A 26,021-nucleotide genomic window follows, 5' to 3' on the forward strand; every position below is an offset into this window, starting at 1 on the left:
GGAAGTGCTTTAAAGGAAAGGACAAGATTAGGTTTCAGAGAGAACTACAAAGCTGGGCTGAAGTAAACAAGTGCAATGCAGTTAATGGAGTGATCATTGATCTCATTTTCTCTTCTTTCACAAGGGGAGTCTGGCTAGGAATATCTTTATCCCTGATTTTGGAAAATCAGAGTATACTCCCCTCTGAGGAGGTGGAAGAAGTACACGCTGCTGGAATCTTAAAAGTTGGGTTTACTAAACTATCCTTGCCCATTCTCACCCTCTCACCCTCTCAAGATTGATAATCAATGCTCTGATGAGCCCCTCTACCTGATGTGAATCTGTCTTACCCAGTCTGTTTGAGATTTTTGAGTAAAGTTTTGGGACTGGGGCTCTGCTTTCAGGACTCTGCTCCTTTGAGAGTCTTTTTTTGTTAGGTTTCTGGAATAAAGGGATTGTCTCACACACCTTCTTATCTCTAGAGAGCTTGTAACACTCTTTAACTCCATAAAGCTCTGAGTCAGGTTGTGGGTTGGAAGGATAAAACTAGGAAAGAATTTCTCTCTTCCCATTTCCATCTTGTGACCTGACGGTTACCACTTAGCGGTTATGTTTCAGATTCAGCCCTTAAGCTCTTAATCCGTGACCAGATGTATGGCGGTAACATGACATCTCAGGGCGGGGTCTTGGAATATACTTTTAAACATGGAACCTCAGATATTTTTAAGAGGCACACAAAAGTAACCCATTTAATACCGGCATTTAAAAAAAAATTTTAAGTTTTTAAAACAACATAATTCCCCTTCATACCACCCAAAGTGTACAGTTAGTGCATCATTAAGGTCCTCCCCAATTTCCTGGATTTCTAGAGGGCCCTTGCCACTTGGGGGGGATTTAGGGGGAGGGAAGCAGAGTACATTGACTTTGAGTCATTCAGCTGCCTGGCTGGAGACAAGGTTAATGGGGATGAGTCCAAGTTTCACCCCCGTGATCATCCTCTGCAAAAGAGGGTATGAGCTACTTATACAGAGGCCAACACTTACTGAAATTTTCTTGAGTAGGTCCAAGCCTTCACAGGTGCTACTCCGGCAGTCATTTGACTTATAAATTGGATCTTTCGAATTAAAAAAGTTAGCTGTCACATTCACATTTATGCCTGTTATCCAGAAACGAGAGAAAATAGAAAACTCGTGTAATTTTCAGTAGTTTATACCAGCTAAGAGATTTATTGCTTGACAATTGTTCCTGGGTAAAATGGATATCCATTTTCAGGCTTAGGGCATTATAATACTGAGTCTTTCTATTATTCCCAATTACTTCTCTCCTCCTTTCCTAACCTGCCTCCTTCCCTCACTCTCTCTTATCTCTCTTTAAATGGCTTTACTGAGCTAATTTACCCAACATAAATTTCATTCATTTTAAGTGTACAGTCCAATGATTTTTAGTAAATAGAGTTGTGCCACCATCCTCACAATCCATTTTTAGAGTATTTCCATTATGTCTATTGCTCTCAATCTTTTTACAACCCAGACTCAGCAAAATTCCTACATGGGCTTAGTGAGTGTCAGGAAAGCAGGGACATGAACACTACGATATCCTGCTGTTTCATGTCCCCAGAGTGCTGGTTCTGTTTGCTGCCGATGTGTGCAAGGCAACGGTCTTTCATGGTCTCTGATCTTCATTCATCCATCCATTCAACAAACATTAAGTTCCTGCTATACTCCACTCACTCTTCTATGTACTCAGGATACAGCAGCACAGAACAAAAAAGACCTTGCTCTCATGAAGCTTGCATTCTGTTGGGAGAATCAGACAGAATGAGAGGGGAGGTGCTGTTTCAGATAGGGTGGTCATGGAAGGCTCTCCGGAAAGTTACAACCTGAGTGAAATGAGAGTGAGCCGCACAGATATCTGCGTCCCAGTCAGAGGGAACAGCTGGGCAAAACTCCTGGACAGGGTTGTTCTTGGAATGTTTCAGAAACATCAGGGAGGCCAGTGGTATGGCAGAGAAAGTGACAGTTTGTATGGGCTGGAGATCAGGTTAGAAAGAGACCACATCACGGATGGCCAGATAGGCCTTCAGAAGAATCCTGGGTTCATTCTGAGATGGAAGGTATTTGAGTGTTTTGAGCAGAGAAGAGATACTGCCTGATCATCATTTTTAAAATGCTCACTCTGATTTAGAGAATAGATTGTGGGAATGAGAATAAATGCAGGGAAACTAGTTGGAAGACTATTAATAAAGTAGGTTAGCTTGGACTAAGGTAGTGGTAGCAAAAGTAGAGAAAGATAGTTGGAGTGATGATGTATTTTGATGTAGGGCCAATGGGAAATTGCTGATGGATGGGTTGTGAAGTATGAGAAAAAGAGAATTCAAGGATAATTCCAAGACTTTTGGCATGTGTGAGTGGACAAAGGGAACTACTATTGACCAAGATGTGGTAGAATTGTTAATAAAAAACTGTCACATCTGGGACTTAAGATTTATAATTTTAGTACAAGAGGGATGTCTTAGTCAAAGTTTTCTAGAAATCAGAACCTGAGAAGAAAGCTTTATTGGGGAATGTTAGCAGATGCTGCCCCAGAGTTCCACATCTAGTAAATGGTGGGATCTGAAATCGAAGCCATGATGGTCTTATCCCAAACCTTTGCTGCATTTTTGATCTCGCAGATTCAAACTCACACGAGAAAATAGTCTTTATCAGCTTAATGATCCACCAAAAAGTTAATCAAAAATTTATCATGGATAAGACTACTTAGAATCCTGCTATATCACCATTTTAGCCCCTCTGTCTCCTGAAGCATCAGGATAAAGGGCAAGTAGTAGGATACAACATGTAGGATACACTTGGGAAGTCCCCACATAGGTCTGAGAGATTGTAGCAGCACTTCTCAGAGGACATGAATGTGACTAATGGTCTGACTTTCATAAAGAAGGTGCTGCAATTTCTTTGTTCCCTTTCTCAGTAGAGAGGGAAAGAGAATGCAGGATGTTGCAAAATCCCCTAGAAAAGCCCCTTTGTCTTGAAAATATTCTCTTACTTTCAAACATTTCTCTTAAAGGATGAACAAGAAAAAATATGTTCAACATGTCCTAAATGAGATAAGAAAGTGTTGATTGGATTTTCCTCTGGCCCACCAATCTTTCCTCAAAGAAAGCAATACCAGAGTTCAAAACATACATCTCTTTAACATGGTGGTTTGGTCATGGGGTGACCAGTGCTACTGGATAGATCACCATACCTGATATCAGGCATTTCCCCATGATCTACCTGAAAGCCAGAGTGATCAGTGCATTCTGGCCTGGGATCATTGGTTGGGGGGGATTCTCACCTTCAATAACGACTGAAAAGGGCATTGGCAATGACATTCCTGAGTATTGCTAAGAACTGCATTTTGGAAAGAACAAAGAGATAGAAGAATCATTTTGACCAAGCTATCTCTTACTCCTTCCAATAAAAAAATAATCAGGAAACTGGATATCTATATGCAAAAGAATAAAAGAGGACCCGTATCTCCCACCCTATACAAAAGTTAACTCAAAATGGATCAAAGATCTAAACATTAGGTCTAAGACCATAAAACAGTTAGAGGAAAATGTAGGGAGATATCTTATGAATCTTATAGTTGGAGGCGGTTTTATGGACCTTACACCTAAAGCAAGAGCACTGAAGAAATAAATAAATAAATGGGAGCTCCTCAAAATTAAACACTTTTGTGCATCAAAGAACTTCATCAAGAAAGTAAAAAGACAGTCTACACAATGGGAGACAATATTTGGAAACGACATATCAGACAAAGGTCTAGTATCCAGAATTTACAAAGAGATTGTTCAACTCAACAACGAAAAGACAGCCAATCCAATTACAAAATGGGAAAAAGACTTGAACAGACACTTCTCAGAAGAGGAAATGCAAATGGCCAAAAGGCACATGAAGAGATGCTCAACGTCCCTGGCCATTAGAGAAATGCAAATCAAAACCACAATGAGATATCTCACACCTAACAGAATGGCCATTATCAACAAAACAGAAAATGACAAGTGCTGGAGAGGATGTGGAGAAAGAGGCACACTTATCCACTGTTGGTGGGAATGTCAAATGGTGTAACCATTGTGGAAGGCAGTTTGGCAGTTCCTCAAAAAGCTGAATATAGAATTGCCATATGACCCAGCAAACCATTGCTAGGTATCTACTCAGAGGACTTAAGGGCAAAGACACAAACGGACATTTGCACACCAATGTTTATAGCAGCATTATTTACAATTGCAAAGAGATGGAAACAGCCAAAATGTCCATCAACAGAAGAGTGGCTAAACAAACTGTGGTATATACATACGATGGAATATTATGCAGCTCTAAGACAGAATAAACTTATGAAGCATGTAATAACATGGATGGACCTAGAGAACATTATGCTGAGTGAGACTAGCCAAAAACTAAAGGACAAATACTGTATGGTCTCACTGATATGAACTGACATTAGTGAATAAACTTGGAATATGTCATTGGTAACAGAGACCATCAGTAGATAGAAATAGGGTAAGATAAGGGGTAATTGGAGCTGAAGGGATACAGACTGTGCAACAGGACTGGATACAAAAACTCAGAAATGGACAGCACAATACTACCTAATTGTAATGTAATTATGTTAAAACATTGAATGAAGCTGCATGTGAGGTATAGGTTTTTTTTTCTCTCTATTATCGTTTTATTTCTTATTCTGTTGTCTTTTTATTTCTTTTTCTAAATCGATGCAAATGTACTAAGAAATGATGAATATGCAACTATGTGATGATATTAAGAATTACTGATTGTATATGTAGAATGGAATGATTTCTAAATGTTTTGTTAGTTAATTTTTTTTAATTAATAAAAAAAAATAAAATAAAATAATCAGGACAAATGCCTGATTCCAAAGCAGAGACATTCTCTTAATTTGGGCAAATCCTTATACAGGATATCTGGAAATCACAGTTGTAAATCTGGTATTACTAGTGACTCTCTAAGTGTCCTTGCAGAGGCCAATTTAATTTCTCTGACTTGGTTTATTCACATGTAAGATGTGGTTAAAATCAGTTTTGTCAAATATGATTATTTTTAATAATGTCTTCAAAAGAATAAAGCACTTCAACAACAGAAGTTGCTGTCCCAGCTAGGGAGCATTTTGGGCCTGCTTGTTTGGCTAACTCAAGAATACTTACTTGAATAAGAAGGGGAACCAACATCTATTGAGTGTGACCTTGGACAAGTGACTTCATCACTAAGACCCCAGTTCTTCTTCCATTTATTGATAGAATGGTCTATCAATAAATGATCTCTGTTACTGTTCTAGTTTGCTAGCTGCCAGAATGCAACACACCAGAGATGGATTGGCTTTTAATAAAAGGGGATTTATTTAGTTAAAAACACGTAGTTCTTCAGAGGAAAGGCAGCTAACTTTCAACTGAGGTTCTTTCTTACACGGGAAGGCACAGGGTGATCTCTGCTAGCCTTCTCTCCAGGCCTCTTGGTTCCAACAACTTTCCCTGGGGTGATTTCTTTCTGCATCTCCAAAGCCCTGGGCTGAGCTGTGAGTGCTGAGATGAGGTATGCTGAGCTGCTTGGGCTGTGCTATGTTGAGCTCTCTCATTTAAGCTTCCAGCCAATTAATCAAACATCATTCATTGCAGCAGGCACGCTTCCTAGCCGACTGCAGATGTAATCAGCAACAGATGAGGTTCACATGCCATTGGCTCATGGCCACAGCAATAGAACTAGGCACCTTCACCTAGCCAAGTTGACACCTGAACCTAACTACCACAGTTACTATATGCCTGGCATTGGGCTATGGATTTTTACATGCATTATTTTACTGAATCCCTCTTGAATCTTATGAGGTACCTCATATTTCATCATCCTAATTTTAAAATGGATAATTGATATCTAGAGAGGTTGATTAAATTGCTTAGGGCTACCCAGCAAGCAAGTAGTGAACCTGGAATTTGAACCTAGATCTGTCTGATTCTAGAATTTGATATGCTATAGAAGGGCAGTTTTCAAAGTGTCAGCCACAAATTCCTGAGGGACACTGAGACACTTTCAGGGAGTCCATAAAGTCAAAACTATTTTCATAACAATAATAAGACATTATTTCCATTCTCATCCTGTCATGAACATATAGTAGAGTTTTCTAGAAGCTAAATGACTTATAATATTGCAACATATTGAATGCAAAAGCAGATATGAAAATCCAGCCATCTTCTAGTAAGCCTGGCATTAAAGAGATTTACAAAAATGTAAATCAATACCACACTTCTCACATGTTTTTTTATTTGAGAAATTTAGGGTTTTTTATACAAATTTATGTCAATTATGTTAATAGAGAAAATGTTTGAAATAATTTTTAATGACTTAAAAGGCAAATGTTGAAAATATTTCCTGGTTTAAATTTTCAGTACAGTAATTATCAATAAATGTAACCATACAAACAAAACTCTTCAGGGTCCTCAATAACTTTTAAGCGTGTAAGGAGTTCCTGAGCCCAAAAAGTTGAGAACCACTATTGTGGAATATACCATAGAATGCTGCTTCTCAATATTCTATGGCTACGTGGAGTTTATGTAAAATTATTTTTTTATTTGGTGGTGGTGGGGATTCTTTTCCTTCTTATCTCTCCAAATCCCAAGTGATTTGGGGGGAAAATATGGCACAAACATTATTCCGACAATGGCATGACTTCAAATCAAAGCTTAACTGTTAAGAGCAGCAGCTCTCCCTAAGGCTGCGCCTCACCCTCCTTGCCTGCATTCGCTGCCCCACCACGTCACCTTGGCCCTGGGACAACGGGTGGAATGTGAAGAACACAGGGCAATTCTGTAGCTCTCTTCTTCCCATTTAGTGCTTTGAAGACAGGGTTGAACCAAAGCAAAGCCAGGGTCAAGACGCAGGAATCGAGGAAAGGGACCCCCTCAAGACATGAAAGCATACGGACCATGTGTGCTTAGCCGGAGAACATACAGCTTTGAGGAAGTAGTATCCTGAGGGTGAAAGAATCTCTTCACAGATTGTTTTACACTAAATCCTACTGGTGTTTTAAGACCTACAAAGTTTTTCTGTCTCAGAAAAAATATTGATCCCTTCTTTTGGACATCACTCATAACGTTTGAATTCTTAATTTTCTTCAATTTAGCCCTTAGAATATTGTCTTACAATTTTTCCCAAATAATAATGCTCAATATATTCAGAACATAAGCCCATCTCTCCCCTAAAACCTGCTCCTCCTGCATTTGCTATAGCAGAACACCCATCCAACAAAATGCACCACCAAATGCAAAAATCTGGGCCTCATCAATTATCTCCCAAAACTCACCACTTATGCAATTATTCAGCAACGTCACCATTAATAACTCTATTTTACAAATGAGATGAGAGAAACTTTGAATAAATAACAAAGCTCGTGCCAGTCAACTAGTACATAATGGAGGAGGAATTCAAATTCATGCTGTATGAATTCTGAGACCAAGACCTTAACTAGACACTCATAAGATACTGTTTATTTTATATGCCTAGTAACTGTTCTCCCAACAGCAGCCACAGCGGCACATCCACGTCATCAGCAACAATAAAAATACAACTGTCATTTATTGAGTCCTTACTGTGTTTCAGTCAGTGTAATATGTACTTGCCTCATTTAATGAATTTCCTTATTTAGTCCACACCATATTCACAGGAGATAAGGACTATTTATCCTGATTTTATAGGGGAAGACATTAAGATCCAGTAAATTTAATGTGCTTGAGGTCACACAGGTGGTAAATGGTGGGGAGAGATTGTACGGTGACAATACAATGCACTCTTTGGAATCAAACAGATTTGGGTTTGAATCTCATGTCAAATATACAACCCATGTGACCTCAGCAAAGTTATTAAATCTCCACTGTGAAACAATGTTACTAATACCAACTTTTCAGAGTTGAGGTGATTGAAGAGATTGTGTATGCAGAATATCTGGAACTTACCTAGGACTTGACAGGTACTCAAAAAACAAGAAAAGTGAGGCTTGGGGAAACTAAGGGACAAAACTCATGCACCGTCACAGAAAGAGAAAACTCTGGGGCAGGGACTCCAATCCAGGTCATCAAACTTGAAATCCAATATTCTTTCCACTATATAACACTGGTTGGTAAATAAGGGGTCATTTGATTAAATGACCTCCTAGTTCCATTACTGCTCTAGGTAAGATATGCATCCATTTACATCTGAATCTAGTCTCAGACAGGATTAGAGGAATGTGTACTGCACAGAAGAAAATTAGTGTACATATCTGAATAGTTGCTATTATTACCAAATTATTTTACCAAATTATTTTAAATAAAGAATATTAAGACATACCATTCTTAAAACCATAATAACCATCAAGATGCATTAAATTCTCATTGACACAGTACTTTTACTTCTGGCAATCTAGTCTCAGGGAATAGAGAAAAGCTATATACATGAAAATGTTAATTGTAGTATTTTTAAAATAGCCATGAAAAATTAATAACAAATGAAATGTCTACAATAGGGAATTGTTAGGTAAGTCTGTGGGATATCTACTACAAGGAATATTGTATATAAAGTCATATGATGACTGTAAAGATTATGCAGCTACGGGAAAGTCACCTGTGGACTAATGTGAAGTGAAACCAGAAAGATACAAAATTGCTTCTATGTCATACTTAACCATAATCATGTTCTGAAAACAAGAACTAAAAAGCATATAAGGAGACTGGGAACAACTGGGTGGCTGGAAATAACCAGGGATGATTTTTCTCCTCTTTATTTTGCACATTTTATGTAATGAGATAAAATTTATTTTTATAATTAAATGATGCAATAACAGATTGCAAAAATGAATTGGAGTGCAAATGTATTATACTATGCCTGATAACCCCAGCCATGAGAGATGTAAAAAGCAAACAGATGAAAGGCACAGAGAAAGATTCAGTGTCTTATAAATTTTACTTCCTTCATTCATCTACTTGACTAGTACTGTTGTGAATTCTCACTTCTAGACACAATCTTGCCTCTGAGCAGCTGTGGAAAGAAAAATGATGCTTCCCTCAAACTGAGTAATCAATCCAGTTTTATCTAGGGCATTTCACTACCTTGAACACCTGATTTTCCCTGGGTCGGGGGCCATTCCTAGAGCAGGGTGGATTGTGAATAAGCGCACAGCAGTAGAGTTAAAATCCTTATCTCTGAGAATCTACTGCCTTGAAATAGAAAGGGGTTTGAGACAAGCCATTAGAGAGGGTCAGGTGATAAGGCTAAGAATGCAAGGTCTTTGCTTAGCCACATTTTGATGCCAGAAGTGGTAACAGGAAAGGGGAGGGTTCTGTTCCCAAGTTCTTACCAGCTTCATGCAGACGCTTTCTCACTATATTCAATCCCTTATTCACCACTGCTTCCAGGTCTTCCAGGGACTCTGGGAAGGCTGAGTTGCTCATATTCAGGACGGTGATCTCATAGAGGCCATCCTGGCAGTTCTGCTTCACTTGGGAGAGCCCGAACATCAACACAGGCTGGGGGAACAGTGACCACCACAAAGCCAAGTTCAGCAGCAGCGTCTTCATGACCTTGCACACCTCAGAAGCATCCTCCTTGCACTCACTGGCTGTGCTCTGGGCTTCCAGGGAGGCAGAAACTCCAGCTGGGCAGCAGAATCCTGGATCTGTTGGTCCGCTTGTCCCCACACTCCTTTCTGGTCATGCCCCGCAGCTCACGTGGTTTGTGGAACACAGACTGCCTGACAGTAATTAGCAGTTACATTATGGTAGGAGATAAACCAAAGTTCACTTTGTGTGTTTGCCTGCATTAAGGTCAGAGCTATAAAACAGGGGGTTACCTGGGTCTTACCCAATAAAAATATATCAATTTGTGTCATATTACTGGGAAGAAGGAAAAGAGGAAGAAGCAGTGTATTTATATACAGCTTTGTAAAATGGAAAATAAAAGTTGAAGAGCTAAGAAAAGCACAAATAGATGGCCTTTTAGTGCTTAGATTTTAGCTGAATATCCTGGACTGAATGAACTGAATCCTTACCTAGGAAGAAGCCATGTTTCAGTCACCCAGTCAACAAATTGTTATTAAGATTTGACTATGTGTTGGGCATTGTCAAGACACTGCTGATACAGCCATGAATGGTTGAGATATAATTCTTTCATCATAAGACAAACATTAAATAAGCAATTATGAATAACTAAGTAACTTGACGATGAAAACAAAGTGCTGAGTGCTAAGGAAGCACATGACAGATTAGCATAACCTTTTCTGAAAAATCAGGTAAACTTCCCTGAGAAAAGTGTCCTTCAAGCTGAGCCCTAAAGGATGAACAGGAGTTAGGTGGATAGTGTTTCAGTTTACTAAAGGTGCCAGAATGCAATATACCAGAGATAGACTGGCTTTTACAAAGGGGATTTATTAAGTTAGAAATTTACAGTTCTAAGGTCACAACAATGTCTGATCTAAAGTATCAACAGGATGACACCTGGACTCTGAGGAAAGGCCGGTGAATGTGGAACACCTCTGTCAGCTGGGAAGGCACATGGCTGGCATCGCTAGTCCTTACTCCCAGATCATTGCTTTCAGCTTCTAATTCCAGTGGCTTTCTCTCTGTGTCCTAGGGGTTTTCTCTTAGTGTCTCCAGGGGCTTTGTCTCTTTAGGCATCTGTGGGTTCTCTCTTAGCTTCTTGGTCCTCTCTTAGCTTTCAACTCTTAGCTTATCATTTCCTAGGGCATTTATGTCTCCAAGTATCTGTCTTTTGTCCAAAATGTCTCCCTTTAAAAGAACTCCATAAGTGGATTAAGACCCATCTTGAATGGATGGGGTCACATCTCCATGGAAACAACTTAATCAAAAGGTCCCACCCAACACTAAGTCTGCCCCCACAAGAATGGATTAGAAAAACATGGCTTTTCTGGGGTACATAACAGGTTCAAACTAGCCCAGACAGAAAGAGGGATGGCATGCCAAGCAGAGTGGACAACTTGTACAAAGGCCCAAATGAGAAGGAGCCTGGCATGCTTGAGGAACTGAGAAAGCACAATTGGAATGGACAGAGCTAGGAGCTGAGTGGCATGAAAGGAGTCAGAGGAGTAATCTGGGCAGGCTATGGAGTTGTTTGGAAGCCATTAAGGATTTGAGACTTTATCCTCAGAATCAAGAAAGAGACATAATCAGAAGACTTTGTAAAGACCACTCAGACTGCCATGAAGGAATGCTCTAAGAAGCAGAACGGGGTGCAAAGAGAGAGAGTTAGGAGGTATTTCTGTGGTCCAAATGAGACTTAAGGAGACCCAGACTAGGGCAGTGGAGTAGGGATGGAATCTAGTAGGGAAAATGAATGAGACTTGATATTTGATTGTATTTAGGTGTTAGGGAGAGGGAAGAGTCAAAGGTGACTTCTGATGTGCTCAGTCAGGTAGATTGTCTAGAATTCTAGAAGAGGAGCTTGTTTGGGGAAGAAGATTATAAATTCTGTTTTTGGACATGTTGATTTTAAAGGATCTGCACAGGTATGAGCCAGCCCCCATGGAGTTTTGGGTTATTACGGATTTAAATTGGGACTGGAAATAGAATCAGAGGGTAGACAGTACTTTTCAGGATTTGGGCTGTGAAGATATGGTGTGGTTGATGAAATAATGTTATTTGTTTGCCACAAGGATTTGATTACTACTGCTGCACACATTACGGTGAAAAATGAAAGTGTTAACTAGCATGGTAATTCTTCCCTAGAAGTACCTTGTTTAGACTTTAAGACCAAAAAAAAAAAAAAAAAAGTGAATTGCTGATAAGTCAACCAATCAAAACGGAGGCAATCCCTCTGAAAATTATCCCATAAAATCTGGACGGCAGCCACTCTTCTGGTCTCCTGAATGGCCCCATAAAAGACTTTCTGTCTCAGTAGATGACACCTTTGCATTGGTAGTTGCACCTCTCATTGTAGGGCCTACAAGAAGGGACTTCCTTAGGACTCAGCTTAGATGAGACCCTGTGGGTGATTATGGTAATTTGGCCTCCAGATCACCTGGGAAGAGATTGCTTGGTATAACATCCTAGTTTCCTTTGGTTTAACCCAGCTGGTTCTACTGTTTATCCTGGTAAAAGAAGAAATGCTTTAGGGGCCATTCAATAACCTAAAACATCAATAGGATGGGATTAGTAAAGTTGAACAGTATAGTACTTGTGATTTTCAGTATATCATAGTAGACCAGAACCTGAATAGGCTTCAAAATATCAGATGATTAGGGGTGTGGTAAGAAAGCTGATTCAGAGCTCCAACCGGGAGACTCACACTCAAAAAAAAGTCCTTGCCCCGTCATCAACAGACTGGAGAATAAATTAACATGTATGTGTTTTGAGATAAAAGTAAATGTAGAGTTTTTCATGTCTCCTGTTTTAATTAGCTGTTTTTTCCTGTTGAAATGCTGATCCTATTCACATAGCATAACCTAATGCAGATAGATTCAGGTAACTAAAAGGCTCTGTGGTTTTGCTGAGCACTCAAATGGGTTTGGATATGCAAACACTCTGAGTTAAGCATAGAGAAATATAAATTGCTTTATAGAATAATATGAGGAAATAGGGAAGTTTAATTTGGGGTGGGGGGTGGCGAGTTGGGTGGGCATTAAAGAGAAGAGATGAGAACAGAAAGAGAGGAAACCATGACATGGCAAGGGGTAGGAATCTATATAGGAAGAATGGCTGGTGGAAAAATTACAGTGGGAAAGTGGCTGAAGACTTAAAAGAACAAGGTGGTCTAAAATAATATGAGATTGCTTGTATTTTCCTTGAGGTAAGATACCTCACTTCCTTTATACAACAGATATTTAGCTATAACCCTCTATACGGCAAACGTTATTCTTAGCATTGGAGTTGTGGTACAAATGAACAAATTTCTGCCTTTGTGAAAATTGTGTTTACGAGGGCATTTAAAATGGATAAACTCTTCCAAAATTTTCAGGCAAGTCTGTGCCACACACATCTTGCCAAATTTGTGGGGATCGTGGAAAAGTGCTTGGATATGGATCTTATCAATGGGATAAGAACAGGGACGAAGATGCTAACATAATTCACAGAAGTAGGGGTTTGGAAGTCAGAGCTGACATGGTAAGCCAAGAACCTCAGGGATATGATGAAATACTGGGGTGGGTTTTGGAGGTTGAAAGTAATTTTATGTAGATCACAAGATAGTATGATCCAGCTGACACTGAATCACTATTGTAGACCAGTCAAATGTAATTTAATTCTAGCACCAGTGCCTCTGATGTTTTGCACCGATAAGTTTGTTTCTTTTCCTCATTGTCCCTATTTCGTGGATTCTCCCCCGTCCCCTTCCAAGGTAAACTTTCAAATCATTGAGCAATTTCTTTCTCTCTTCCTTCCTGAGACCATTTTGTACAGTATTCCTATGTGCTCAAGAAAGGCCCAAGGAGATAACCATTAGACATGTCAGGGGTTACTGAAAAAATCTGTTACATTTCTTGGTAACTCTTGGATTAGCTAGTCTGTCCAGCTGGCTGTGTACTATATTCTACAGGAAGTGTATGCTGGAGACAGTGGTAATGTTTCTCTGCTGGAATACAGCTCTCTGTGCTCTGGAAATAACTTTGCTCTTCCCTCAAACACAGCAGAAGGAACAGGCACATCCTGCTCCCTAAGCTGTCAAAGCATGCTCAGTTGGACTCATATTTCATCTCTGAGAAGGGAAGTCTGGGCTTTCCTATAGAGAACTCAGACATTACTCTTGTTTTGTTCCCTGGGTGGCTAAAGGATTACTTCCTCATAGATATGACAGCTTGGGAAAGAAGATAGGAAGATAGTGGATAGTTCCCTGAAGTATAAACTCTTCAAGGGCAGAGTAGTGGATTGTTTAATTATTGATGCAACCTTAATAGGTGGTTGGAAAGGCAGGGAGAGCATTTAAAGAACAGAATTGTATTTCTTGAGATATGGAGGAGCCTCCTTTGAGCTCCAGGAGATAATTTGATATTGTTAAAACAAAACAAACAAACAAAAAACTTCACACACTACCTAGAGCTGGATTTGAATCTTGTTTTAGCTGCTTGCTAGGCTTAAGAGCTTGGGCAGATACCTAAATTTGCAGGCTCTCAATTTTCTTATCTCTGAAATGAGCTGAATGCTTATTCTAGACAATTTCCAGCTTGAGCCTAAACTGTGATCCCTATTGGAGTATGGACATGTGTGGGCATGCCAGGTGATTGATGACATTTGCCAAAATATATCCATTTATCAGGGGTTGAAGAGCCACTTTGGAGGTAATTCATTCCCTGGGAAACAGCCAACAATTGAACTGTAGAGCTTAATTCCACATTACTCAAATCCATCTCCCATCTAGCCCATGGATACATGTCTTAGTTCAAGGGAGAAAAAGACCTGTAACAAAAAAATGAAAGAGCTAAATCAGAAAGCACTTAGTAGCATATCAAGTCATAGATATAAGTGCTTAGGAGCTCAGCTAACAGGCTCCATCACATAAGGGAGAAAGTTTTTGCTCCCCTCTTGGTCAAACATCGGCAACCTGTTTTGGCATTTTGAAGGTCCCACATTGTTAGAAAAAATGCAAAATATTTCTTTAAAAAGACTCCAGTAAGTTAATCAAGACTCACCTTGAATGGATGAGTCACATCTCCATCTAATCAAAAGTTCACATTCACCATTGGGCATGTCACATCTCTGTGGAGAGAACCTAATCAAACGTTTCTGCCTTATAGAATTGAATTAGGATTTTCCATCTTCCATCTTTTGGCAATAGAACAATGCCACCATGTTAGTTTGCAAGCTGCCAGAATGCAGTATACCAGAACTGGGCTGGCTTTTAGAAAGGGAAATTTAATAAGTTACAAGTTTACAGTACTAAGCTTACAAAGTTTTCCAAACTAAGGCATCCAGGGTAAGATACCTTAGTTCATGGAAGGCTGATGGGTCAGGAACACCTCTGTTAGTTGGGTAGTCATGCCGCTGGCATTGGCTGGTCCTTGCTCCTGGGCTCTGTTGCTTTCAGCCTCTGGTTTCTCCAGGTTCTGGCTTGTTTAACATTTCATGACGATGTCTTCTGGGCTCCAAGCATCTCCATATCTGTGTCTCTGTTCACGTGTTGGCATCTGTGTCAGCTCTGCTCTGAAGTTTCTGTCGGCTTTGTTGTTTCTGTCATTTCCGACTCTCTCCAAAATGTTTCCTCTCTTAAAGGATTCCAATAAATTGATCAAAACCCACTGGAATGGGTGGAGTCCATCTCCATTTAATCAAAGGTCACACCCACAATTGGGGGTGTCACATCTCTGTGGAGATGATCTAATCAAAAGTTTCCAACCTACAGTATTGAACCATGATTAAAAGAAAGGGCTGCTCCCACAGATCGGATCAGGATTAAAACATGGCTTTTCTGAGGTACATAATACTTTTAAACTAGCACAGCCACTATGAACGGTTGTGTGCAAACATCTGTTTGAGCCCCTACTTTCAAATTCTTTGGAGTATGTATACCTAGTAGCAGGATTGCTGGATCATACAGTAATTCTACGTTAACTTTCTGAGGAACAGTCAAACTCTTTTCCACAGCAGCTGCACCATTTTACATTCCCACCAACCATGAATAAGTATTCCTATTTCTCCATATCCTCTCAAACACTAGCAATTTTTCATTTTTTTTAAATAGTAGCCATTCTAGTGGTGTGAAATGTTATACCACTGGGGTTTTGATTTGCATTTCCTCAATGGCTAATGATGTTGAGCATCTTTCAATGTGCTTTTTGGCAGTTTGAATATCTAGTGTGTATTTTCCTAATACCAAGTCCTGAAGGTGCTTCCCTATGTTTTCTCCTAGGAGTTTTATAGTCATGTTCTTATATTTAGGTCTTTGATCTACCTGAGTTAATTTTTTATTTATGGTGTGAGGCAGGGGTCATTTTTCATTCTTTTGCATGTAGACATCCAGTTTTCCCAGCATAATTTGTTCAAGAGCCTATACTTTCCTAATTAAGAGGATTTGGTACCCTTGTGAAAAATCAATTGGCCATCCAATTGATTTTAGATAAAGTCTAAAAACTTGACACCCAAGGTACAAGTAACAAAAGAAAAAAGAGATAAATAGGAACTCCTCAAATTTAAAAACTTTGGTGCATCAAAGGACTTTGTCACAAAAGTGAAGACAGCCTACTCAATGAGAGAAAATATTTAGAAACCACATATCTGATAAGTGTTTAATATCCAGAGTATGAGAATATATGAAGAAATCCTAATGTCTAAAAATAAAAAAAAACCCAATTTAAAAATGACCAAAAGACCTGAATAGACATTTCTGTAAAGAGGATATGCAATGGCTATAAGGCACATGAAAATATGCTCAACATCACTAGCTATTAGGGAAAATCAAATAAAAAATACAATGAGATAATTTCACACTTACTAGAATGGCCACTATTTAAAAATCAGAAAACTTCCAGTGTTGGAGAGGATGTGGAGAAATATTCATCCAGTACTGTTAGGAATATAAAATAGTGCATTCGCTGTGGAACACAGGTTAGCAGTTCCTCAAGAAGCTAAGTATAGACTTGGCATATGATCCAGAAATACTGCAATTAGTTATATACCTAAAAGAACTGAAATAGGGACTAGAATAGATATTTGCATACTGATATTCATAGAAGCATTATTCACAATTGCCAAAAAATGGAAGCCACCCAAGTGTCCATCAGCCAATAAGTGGATAAATAAATTTGGTATATACCTGCAACGGGATATTATTCAGCCATAAAAAGGGATGAAGTCCTGATGCATGAAACAGTATGGATAAACTTTGAGGACATTATGTTGTATGAAATAAGCCAGACACAAAAGGGCAAATATTGTATGACCTCACTGATATGAATTAGTTATAATAAGCAAATTCATAAGGTTAGAATCTAGATTGTAGGTTACCAGGGGATAGAATGGGTTTAGAGAATGGGGAGTTGATGCTTAATTTACATAGAATTTCTGTTTAGGTTGGTTGCAAAAGTTTGGAAATGGATGGTAGTGATGGCAGCACAAAATTGTGGGTGTAATTAACAGCACTGAATTATATAGGTAAATGTGGTTAAAAGGGGGAAAACTGTAGGTCTTACATGTTGTTAGAATAAAATTTGAAAGATAAAACATAGGATTGCATAACAGTCAACACTACTATAGACAATGGACTAGAGTATAAGAATGTTCTTTCATGAATTATAACAAATGTATGATACTAATACATAGAGTTAATAATAGGGTGGTGTGCTAGTTTGAAACAGTTATGTACCCCAGAAAATCCATTTCCTTTAATCCTAACTCAATATTGTTTAGGGTGGAACCTTTGATTTGATTGTTTCCATGGAGCTTGACCCACTCACTCAATTGAGGGTGTGACCTTTTGATTAGATTACTTCCATGAAGATGTGATGCACCCATTTGAGGTGGGTCTTGATTAGTTTACTGGAGTTCTTTAAAGAGGGAGACATTTTGGAGGAATCTCAGAGCTACAGAGACACAGACATTTGGAAATGCTTGGAGTACGAACAGAGAGAGCAGACACCTAGACACAGACATTTGGAGATGCAGAGCCCAGCAGATGTCACCATGTGCCTTCCTGTGAGATGCTAAGCAAGTCAGCACTCAGAGTTGTGGCCTAGAGGAGCTACACAAAGGCCCACGGATGCTTAGAGAGGAAACCGCTAACATCAGAAGCGGGAAGCAACAGAACTGGGAACAAGGACTAGCAAGACACCAGCTACGTTTCCCAGATTGGCCTTTCTTGAGTTAAGTTATCTTTCTCTGGATGCATTAGTTTGGACATTTTTATGGTCTTACAACTGTAAATCTGTAACATAATAAATTCCCTTTTTGAAAGCCATTCCATTTCTGATACATTGCATTCCAGAAGCATTTAACAAACTATTACAGGTGGAATATGGGGTAAAACACACCTAATGTAAACTATGGAAGACTGTTAATAGTACTATTTTAATAATCTTTCATCAACTGTAACAAAGCTACTATGGTTAAAAATAATAGTACAATTATATTTTTAAAAAAAAGGGGGGGGGGGGGCTATCATCAATTGAAACAAATGTTCCAGACCAATGCAATATGTTGTTGGTGGGGTGGTATGGGAATCCTGTGTATTATGCATGATTGTTTTGTGTACTCACAACCTCTCTAATAAAAAAAAGTATTAATTGGTCTGTTTCTGAACTCTCAATTCAATTCCATTGATCTATATGTATGTCCTTATGCCAGCACCATACTGTTTTGCTTGCTGTGACTTTGCAGTAAGTTTCCATATTGGGAAATACGAGTCCTGTAAATTCATTCTTTTTCTTCAAGATGAGTTTAGCTATTCAGGGCTCTTTTCCCTTTGTGCCAGTTTGAAGCTATTATGTACTCCAGAATAGCCATGTCCTTTAATCCTCATTCAATATTGCTGGGTGGAATATTTTTTATTGTTTCCATGGAGATGTGACCCACCCAATTGCGCGTGGTAATTTTGATTAGATGGTTTCCATGGAGATGTGTCTCCACCCATTCAAGGTGGGGCTGCTTAGAGAGAACCATTTTAGAGATGCATAAAGAAAACATCCCCAGGGGAGATGTTAAAGAAGCTTGGAGAGAAAGCTAGCAGATATCACCATGTACCTTTTCAGCTGAAAGAGAAACCCCGAACATCATCAGCCTTCTTAAGCTAAGTTATTTTTACCTGGATGCCTTAGTTTGGACATTTTTATAGGCTTGCCTTAATTTGGCCATTTTCATGGCCTTAGAACTGTAAACTTGGAACTTAATAAATTCCCTTTTTAAAAATCCATTCCATTTCTGGTATATTGCATTCCAGCAGCTTTTACAAACTGAAACACCCTTCCACATAAATTTGATGATTGGCTTTTCCATTTCTGCAAAGAAGGTTGATGGAATTTTTATTGGGATTGTGTTGAAATTATAAATTGTTTTGGGTAGAATTGACATCATGGCATTATTTTAGCCTTCAAACCCATGAGCATGGAATGTCCTTCCACTTACTTAGGTCTTTGTTTTCTGTTAGCAGTGTTCTGTGATTTTCTGCATGTTAGTCCTGTACATCATTGGTTAGATATATTCTTAGATATTTGATGCTTTTAGTTGCCATTGTAAATGGAATTTTTCCTTAATTTCCTCTTCAAATTTTTCTTTATTAATGTATAGAAACACTACTGATTTTTGCATGTTGATCTTGTATCCTGCCATGTTGCTGAATTTGTTGATTAGCTCTCATATCTTTTTTGTAGTTTTTGGTGGTGGTGGTGATTTTCTCTAAATAGCATCATTTCATCTGCAAATAGGGAAAGTTTTACATCATCCTTTCTGATTTGGATGCCTTTGATTTACTTTTCTTGCCTAATTGTTTAGGCTAGAACTTCCTACAATGTTGAATAACAGTGGTAACAGTAGACATCCTTGTCTTATTCCTGATCTTAGAGGGAAAGCTTTCACTCAGTCACCATTGAATAAGATGCTACCTGTGAGTTTTCAGTATATGCTCTTTAATAGAAAAGAAAGTTTCTTTCTATTCCTAGTTTTTTAAAGTGGTCTTTTCAAGCAGTGTTGGATTTTGTAAAATACCTTTTCTGCTTGAAATGAAATGGTTATGTCATTTTTCTCTCTTCACTCTATTACTGTGGTGTAGTACATTAATTTATTTTCTTATGTGAGCCACTCTTGCACACCTAAGATAAAATCCACTCAATCATGGTGTATAACCCTTTCAGTGTGCTGTAGGTATTTTGTTAAGGAGTTTTGAATTTATATTCATAAGGTATTTTGGTGTGTAATTTTCTTCCTCATGATATCTTTATCTGACCTTGGTGTTAAGAGGATGTTGGCTTCAAGAATGAGTTAGAATGTGTTCCTTTTCAATTTTTGGGAAGAGTTTGAGCATGATTGGTATTAATTCTTGGAATGTTTGGCAAAATTCACCTGTGAAGCCATCTGGTCCTGGGCTTTTCTCTATTGGGAAGGTTTTGATGACTGATTCAATCTCTACTTGTTATTGGTCTGATGAGATTTTCAATTTCTTCTTGAGTTAGTGTAACTAATTTGTTTATTTCTAGGAATGTATCTTTTTCATATAGATTATCTAATTTGTTAGCATACAAATTGTTCATAGCATTTTTATAATCCTTTTTATTTCTATGAGGTCTGTATAATGTTCTCCTTTTCATTTCTGAGTTTAAGTATTTGTGTCCTATCTTTTTTTCCTTTGTGAGTCTAACTAAAGGTCTGTTGATTTTCTTGGTCTTCTCAAAGAACCAATTTCTGGTTTTGTTGATTCTATTACTTTTTATTCTCTATTTCATTATCTCTGCTCAAATCTTTGTTCTTTCCTTCTTTTTTTTTTTTTTTGCTTTGGGTTTAGTATGCTCTTCTTTTCCTAGGTCTTCCAGTTGTGAGGTTGGGTCTCTGATTTGAGATCTTTTATCCTTTTTAATGTTAAGCATTTTGAGCTATAAATTTATCCCACAGAACTGTCTTTGCTGCATTCCATAAATTTTAGTATGCTGTGTTTTCATTTTCTTTTGTCTTGAAATATTTTCTAATTTCCCTTGTGATTTACTCTTGACCCACTCGTTGATTGCAAGAGCATTGTTTAATCCCCATATACTTGTGAATTTTTTTGTTCTCCTTCTGCTATTGATTTCTAGCTTCATTCACTTGTGGTTGGAGAAAATACATTATATTATTTCAATATTTTTCAATATGCTGAGGCTTGTTTTGTAATCAAATATATGGCCCTTCCTGAATAATTATCCATGTGCACTATAGAAGAATGTGCATTCTGCTGTTGTTCGGTGAAGTGTCCTTAGGTCTAGTTGGTTTAGAGTATTGTCCAAGTCTTCTGTTTCCTTACTGATCTTCTGTCTAGATGTTCTATTCTTACTGAAAGTGGTATATTGAAATCTCCTTCTGTTAGCATGGAACCATCTATTTCTCCATTCAAAGCTGTCAATATTTGTGTCATATATTTTTGGGCTCTGTCATTAGATACGTATATATTTATAATTGTCATGGCTTCTTGTTGGATTGACTCCTTATCTAGCTATGCTTTTTTATTGTCTGAAAATGTTTATTGAAACAACAGGGTATATTTGGAAAAAAACAGCTTTGAAATGTAGAGTGGAGGATATTCCTTTCCTGGCTATATATGAGATTAGGAAAAATAATTTCTCAAATGCTTAAAACTTGGCAAAATTATTTGGAGGATGAACAAATGCCTAGAAGAATAGGATATTATTTAAAATGAAAGAAGATCACGGTGGATAAATTCTTCTTATTCTTTCAAGATTACAAAAACGAGTCATCCCAATATATATCACATCAAATGTATTAACCACATCTAGATCCCACATGCATTATTTTTTCAATGTATTTTTTATTGAGATATAATCCTACCCCAAAAGTACAAACAGTGGTTCACAGTATCATCATAGGCTGTGCATTCCTCATTACAATAGATTTTTGAAGATTTCCATTACTTCAAAAACAAAAAAAGTAAGAATAAAAATAAAAGTGAAAAAGAACACCCCAAACCTCCCATACCACCTGTCATGGTCAGATTCATGTGTCAACTTGGACAAGTGGTGGTGTCTGGTCATCTGGCCAGGCAACCACTGGCCCATCTGTTGCTATGAGGACATTTCATGGACTTAAATCTTGATTACATTGGCTGCATCCACAGTTGTTGCATTTGTAATCAGCTAAAGGGAGTGTCTTCTGCAATGAGTGCTGCTTAATCTAATCATTGGAAGGCTTTTAAGGAGGGTTCAGAAGAGATAATCACTCTTTTCCTGCTTTAGCCAGCGAGCATCTCCTGTGGAGTTCATCCAGACCCTTCATTGGAGTTGCCAGCTTCACAGCCTGCCCTATGGATTTGGACTCTTCCATTCCCATGGTTGTTCAGCCAGCCTCTCCTGAGAGTTCACTGAGGAGGTTCGTCGGAGTTGCCAGGCTTGCAGCCTGCCCTACACACTTTGGACTCTACATTCCCATGGTTATGTGAGACACTTTTATAAATTTATATGTACAGATATCTCCTGCTGATTCTGTTTCTCTAGAGAACCCTAGCTAATACATCCTCCATACCCCTATTGCTTATTTAGGGTTTTCTTTAGTCTTTTTTTTTTTTTTTTTTTACCCACCCATCCACACATTGGTTAAAGGGAGTGCCAGTCACAAGGTTTTCACTCACACATTCACATCTTAAAAGCTCTACAGTTACTCAATCATTTTCAAGACTGAAGGCTATTTGATTATAGCTCAACAGTTTCAAGTATTTCCCTCTAGCTATTCCAAAACACCAAAAAACTGAACAGGGATATTAATCTACTGCATAGGAATACCCTCCAGAATGACTATTGACTCTATTTGAAATCTCTCAGCCACTGAAACTTTATTTTATTTCATTTGCCTTCCTCTTTTTATGGGAGGCTTTCTCACTCCCATGTTGCCAGGGCCAAAGTCATCCCTGGGAGTCATGTCCTACATTGTCAGAGAGATTTACACCCCTTGGAGTCATGTCCCATGTAGTGGGGGTAGTGAGTTCACCTGTGGAGTTGGCTTAGAGAAAGTGACCACATATGAGCAGCAAAAGAGGCTCTCTGGAGGTGATTCTTAGGCATAGTCATAAGTAGGCTTAGCTTCTCCTTTGCAGGATTAAGTTTCATAAGGTTAAGCCACAAGATTGAGGGCCTGGTCCATTAAATTGGCAGCCAATGCTTACGAGTTATATCAAGTCTTCCCCAATTGGGGAATTTCAATATTTCCACTTTTTCCCCCAATCTCTCAAGGAGATTGCTTTAGTTTGTTAATGTTGCTGGATTAATATACCGGAAATAGAATGGCTTCTAAGAAGAGTATTTATTAAGTTACAAGTTTATAGTTCTAAGGCCTTAAAAATGTCCAAATGATGGATGAACACTTGATCTTTGTGTTTGCCCCTATAAAACTTATTCTTGCAAAGGAGAAGTTAGGCCTGCTTATTATTGTACCTATGAGTCACTCCCAGAGAACTTCTTCTGTTGCTCAGATGCAGCTTCTCTCTCTAAAGCAACTCCACAGGTGAACTCACTGTATCCCACTCCCCACCCCCACTCCATGGGACATGATTTCAAGGGGTGTAAATCTCCCTGACAATGTGGGACATGACTCCTGGGGATGAGCCTAGCCCTGGCAATGTGGGATTGAGAAAGCTTCCTACAAAAGGGGCAAGGTAAATGAAATAAAATAAACTCATTGCCCTCCCTGCTACGTGGGATATGATTCCCAGTGGTGTAAATCTCCCTGGCAACATGCGACAGAAGTCCCAGGGATGAGCCAGGGCCTGGCATAATGGGATTGAGAGAGCCTTCTTGACCAAAAAGTAGAAGAGAGAAATGAGGAAAAATAAAGTTTCAGTGACTGAGAGATTTCAAACAAAATTGAGAGGTTATCCTGGAAGTATTTCCTATGCATTATATAGATATCCCTTTTCAGTTTATGGTGCATTGGAGTGGCTAGAGCAAAGTACCTGAAACTGTTGAACTGTATTCCAGTAGGCTTGATTCTTGAAGATGATTGTATATAGCTTTTACAATGTGATTGTGTGATTGTGAAAAAGAAAAAAAAGATTGACCGGTTCAAGTAAAAAAAAAAAAGTGCAAATTAAGGCATCAACAAGAATAACGTACCTTGACTCTGAAGAAAGGTCAAATGGCATCCAGGTTTCCTCTGTCACATGGGATGGTACGTGACCAGCACAGGCTGGTTCTTTCTTACCTTCTCTGGAGTAACTCTGGATTTCTTCTCTTAGCCTCTTTTAGCTCTCTCCAGGTTCTGACTTGCTTAGCATTTCATAGAAAGGCACATGGCAATGTCTGCTGGACTTTGGCTACTGCCTAGCTTCTGTATGCTCTCCCAATTCCTACTATCTCCTGGGGTTTTTGCATTTCCAAACATCTGTGTCTCAGCTTTCTCTGTATTGGCTATCCAAGCATCTATGTCAGTATTCCAAATGTCTGCGTCTGTGTTGGCTCTGAGCTTCCTCCAAAATGTTTCTCCTATTAAAGGACTCCAGTAAATTAATCAAGACCCACCTTGAATGGGCAGAGTCACATCTTCATCTAATCAAAAGGTCACACCCACAATTGGTGGGTAGTCACATCTCCATAGAAATAATCCAGTCAAGAAGTCCCACCTTACAATATTGAATCAGAATGAAAAGAACATGTTTTTTTTTTCTGGGGTGCATAACAATTTCAAAAAAGCACAGGTACTTTGCAAATGCTTTTTAATCTTCTGCCTAGGTTTCTCTGGAATGTGTAGAGCATCACTCCAACCTGCACAAACCAATAAGATCTTGCTCCCTATTCATGGTTCCATATAACTATGGTGTTTAAATAAGTTGACCATATTAGTTAAATTAGATAGTGTTTGTTTTAGTTTGTTAAAGCTGCTAGGATGCAATATACCAGAAACAGAGTGGCTTTTTAAAAGGGCAGTTTATCAAGTTGCAAGTTTAGTTCTAAGGCTGTGAAAATGTCCAAATTAAGGCACCAACAAGAGGTTACCTTCACTCAAGAAAGGCTGATGCTGTCCAGAACACCTCTTTCAGTTGGAAAGGCAAGAGGCTGGCATCTGCTGGGGTCTTTGACTTCCAGACACCTTTGTTAGCTGGGAAGGCACATGGCAATGTCTGCTAGCTTTCTCTGGGCTTCTTCAATGGCTTCCCCAGGGGGCATTTTCTTCCTTCTCCAGAGGTCTCTAGCTGTGTGGGCTCTGTTGGTTCTGAAGCTTTTTCCAAAATGTTTCCCTCTTAAAAGGCTCCAGTAAGCAACACCACCTTGAATGGGTGGAAACACATCACCACGGAAACCATCTAATCAAAAGTTACCACCCCTAATTGGGTGGTAACATCTCCATGGAAACAAAAAGATCCCACCCAGCAATAATGAATGAGGATTAAGAACATGGCTTTTCTGGGATAATCTACAGTTTCAAACCAGCACCAAAATATTAATTTTACACTAAATAAACATCTCTTCCTTTGGTCTCACACAGAAGTTGAAGTTGTAAAATACAATCAATATCATTTTTTACCCTTTGCTCAGATTTACTTTAGTCCTCCCTAGGTCAGCTTCATTTTATCTCTAATTGAAGTCTGATCACTTTTTGGTGTTTTTAACAATTGCTGTATGGGGTAACACTGACTTTCATAGCTGCAGAACTGTAGCTGTGAGTCTCAGGTGTCACACAAATGCCCAAAGTTCCATGGAATGACCAGGTTCTACACAAAGAGCTCAGTACCTCAGCATTTAGAAATAACACTTACAACTCTGGAATTGATGTGACTGCTGTTAAGAGCTTACAATCTAGGAACCTTTACAATAAGTCTCCCTCTGAAAACATATACCCTCCACTTAAATTCTCAGAGTTTGCACATTATAGTTAGTGTATATTAGTGTGGTGTTTACTATTTGTCTTTTTTATTCTGGCTTATTTCATGCTACTTACTGTCCTCAATTTTCATTCACCTGGTTGCATGCCTCAAGGCACATGTCATTTTTATGTTCAAAATTGAAAGGATTTTTACAATTTTGCTATTGAAATTATTTATCAGTTTTGATGTTGCTGTTATCTTTTTGTATTTTTGAGCCAACACTTTTGTTCTCATGTCTCAAACAGTTTTATAGGCTTTTAAAACTCACTGATGAAATGAATGTAAGGAGTAAGAATGGAAAACAGAAGCCAAGCCTATTTACAGCTGGCACCCGCAACGTCCCAGTGGAATAAAAGGAGGGAGTAGATTGCCAGAGAAGCGGAAGCTAGTAGTCAACAAAACAAAGCACAGAGCTGTAAATTTGTTGGGAAAGAAAATACAATTGCATTGAACATGTGGGCATGGAGAAGAGGCTGGTGAAAATTCTGGCCAAAAATTTAGAAAGCTGCGAGGCAGGCACAAACATAAATATGAAAG

At 38.6% G+C, this 26,021-nt stretch overlaps 1 protein-coding gene across 3 annotated transcripts in view; it reads right to left on the minus strand.

The window, feature by feature from the left end:
- GUCY2C (guanylate cyclase 2C) overlaps window positions 1-9,759 on the minus strand; it is a 69,136-nt gene extending 59,377 nt beyond the window's left edge. Inside the window, exons 1-2 of one of the 3 annotated variants that reach the window (XM_077170156.1) lie at window positions 9,358-9,758; window positions 1,023-1,135 (exon numbers count right to left, since the gene is read on the minus strand). In XM_077170156.1, coding sequence (XP_077026271.1) covers window positions 1,023-1,135; window positions 9,358-9,577 — 333 coding nt within the window. In that variant the 5' untranslated portion in view covers window positions 9,578-9,758. Of the gene's footprint in view, window positions 1-1,022; window positions 1,136-9,357 lie in introns of all 3 variants that reach the window. The other 2 variants (XM_077170157.1, XM_077170158.1) reach the window with 2 other exon arrangements.
- Between the last annotated feature and the right edge of the window lie 16,262 nt (window positions 9,760-26,021).

Source organism: Tamandua tetradactyla, chromosome 7 (assembly GCF_023851605.1).
Source record: "Tamandua tetradactyla isolate mTamTet1 chromosome 7, mTamTet1.pri, whole genome shotgun sequence".
Lineage (NCBI taxonomy): Eukaryota > Metazoa > Chordata > Mammalia > Pilosa > Myrmecophagidae > Tamandua > Tamandua tetradactyla.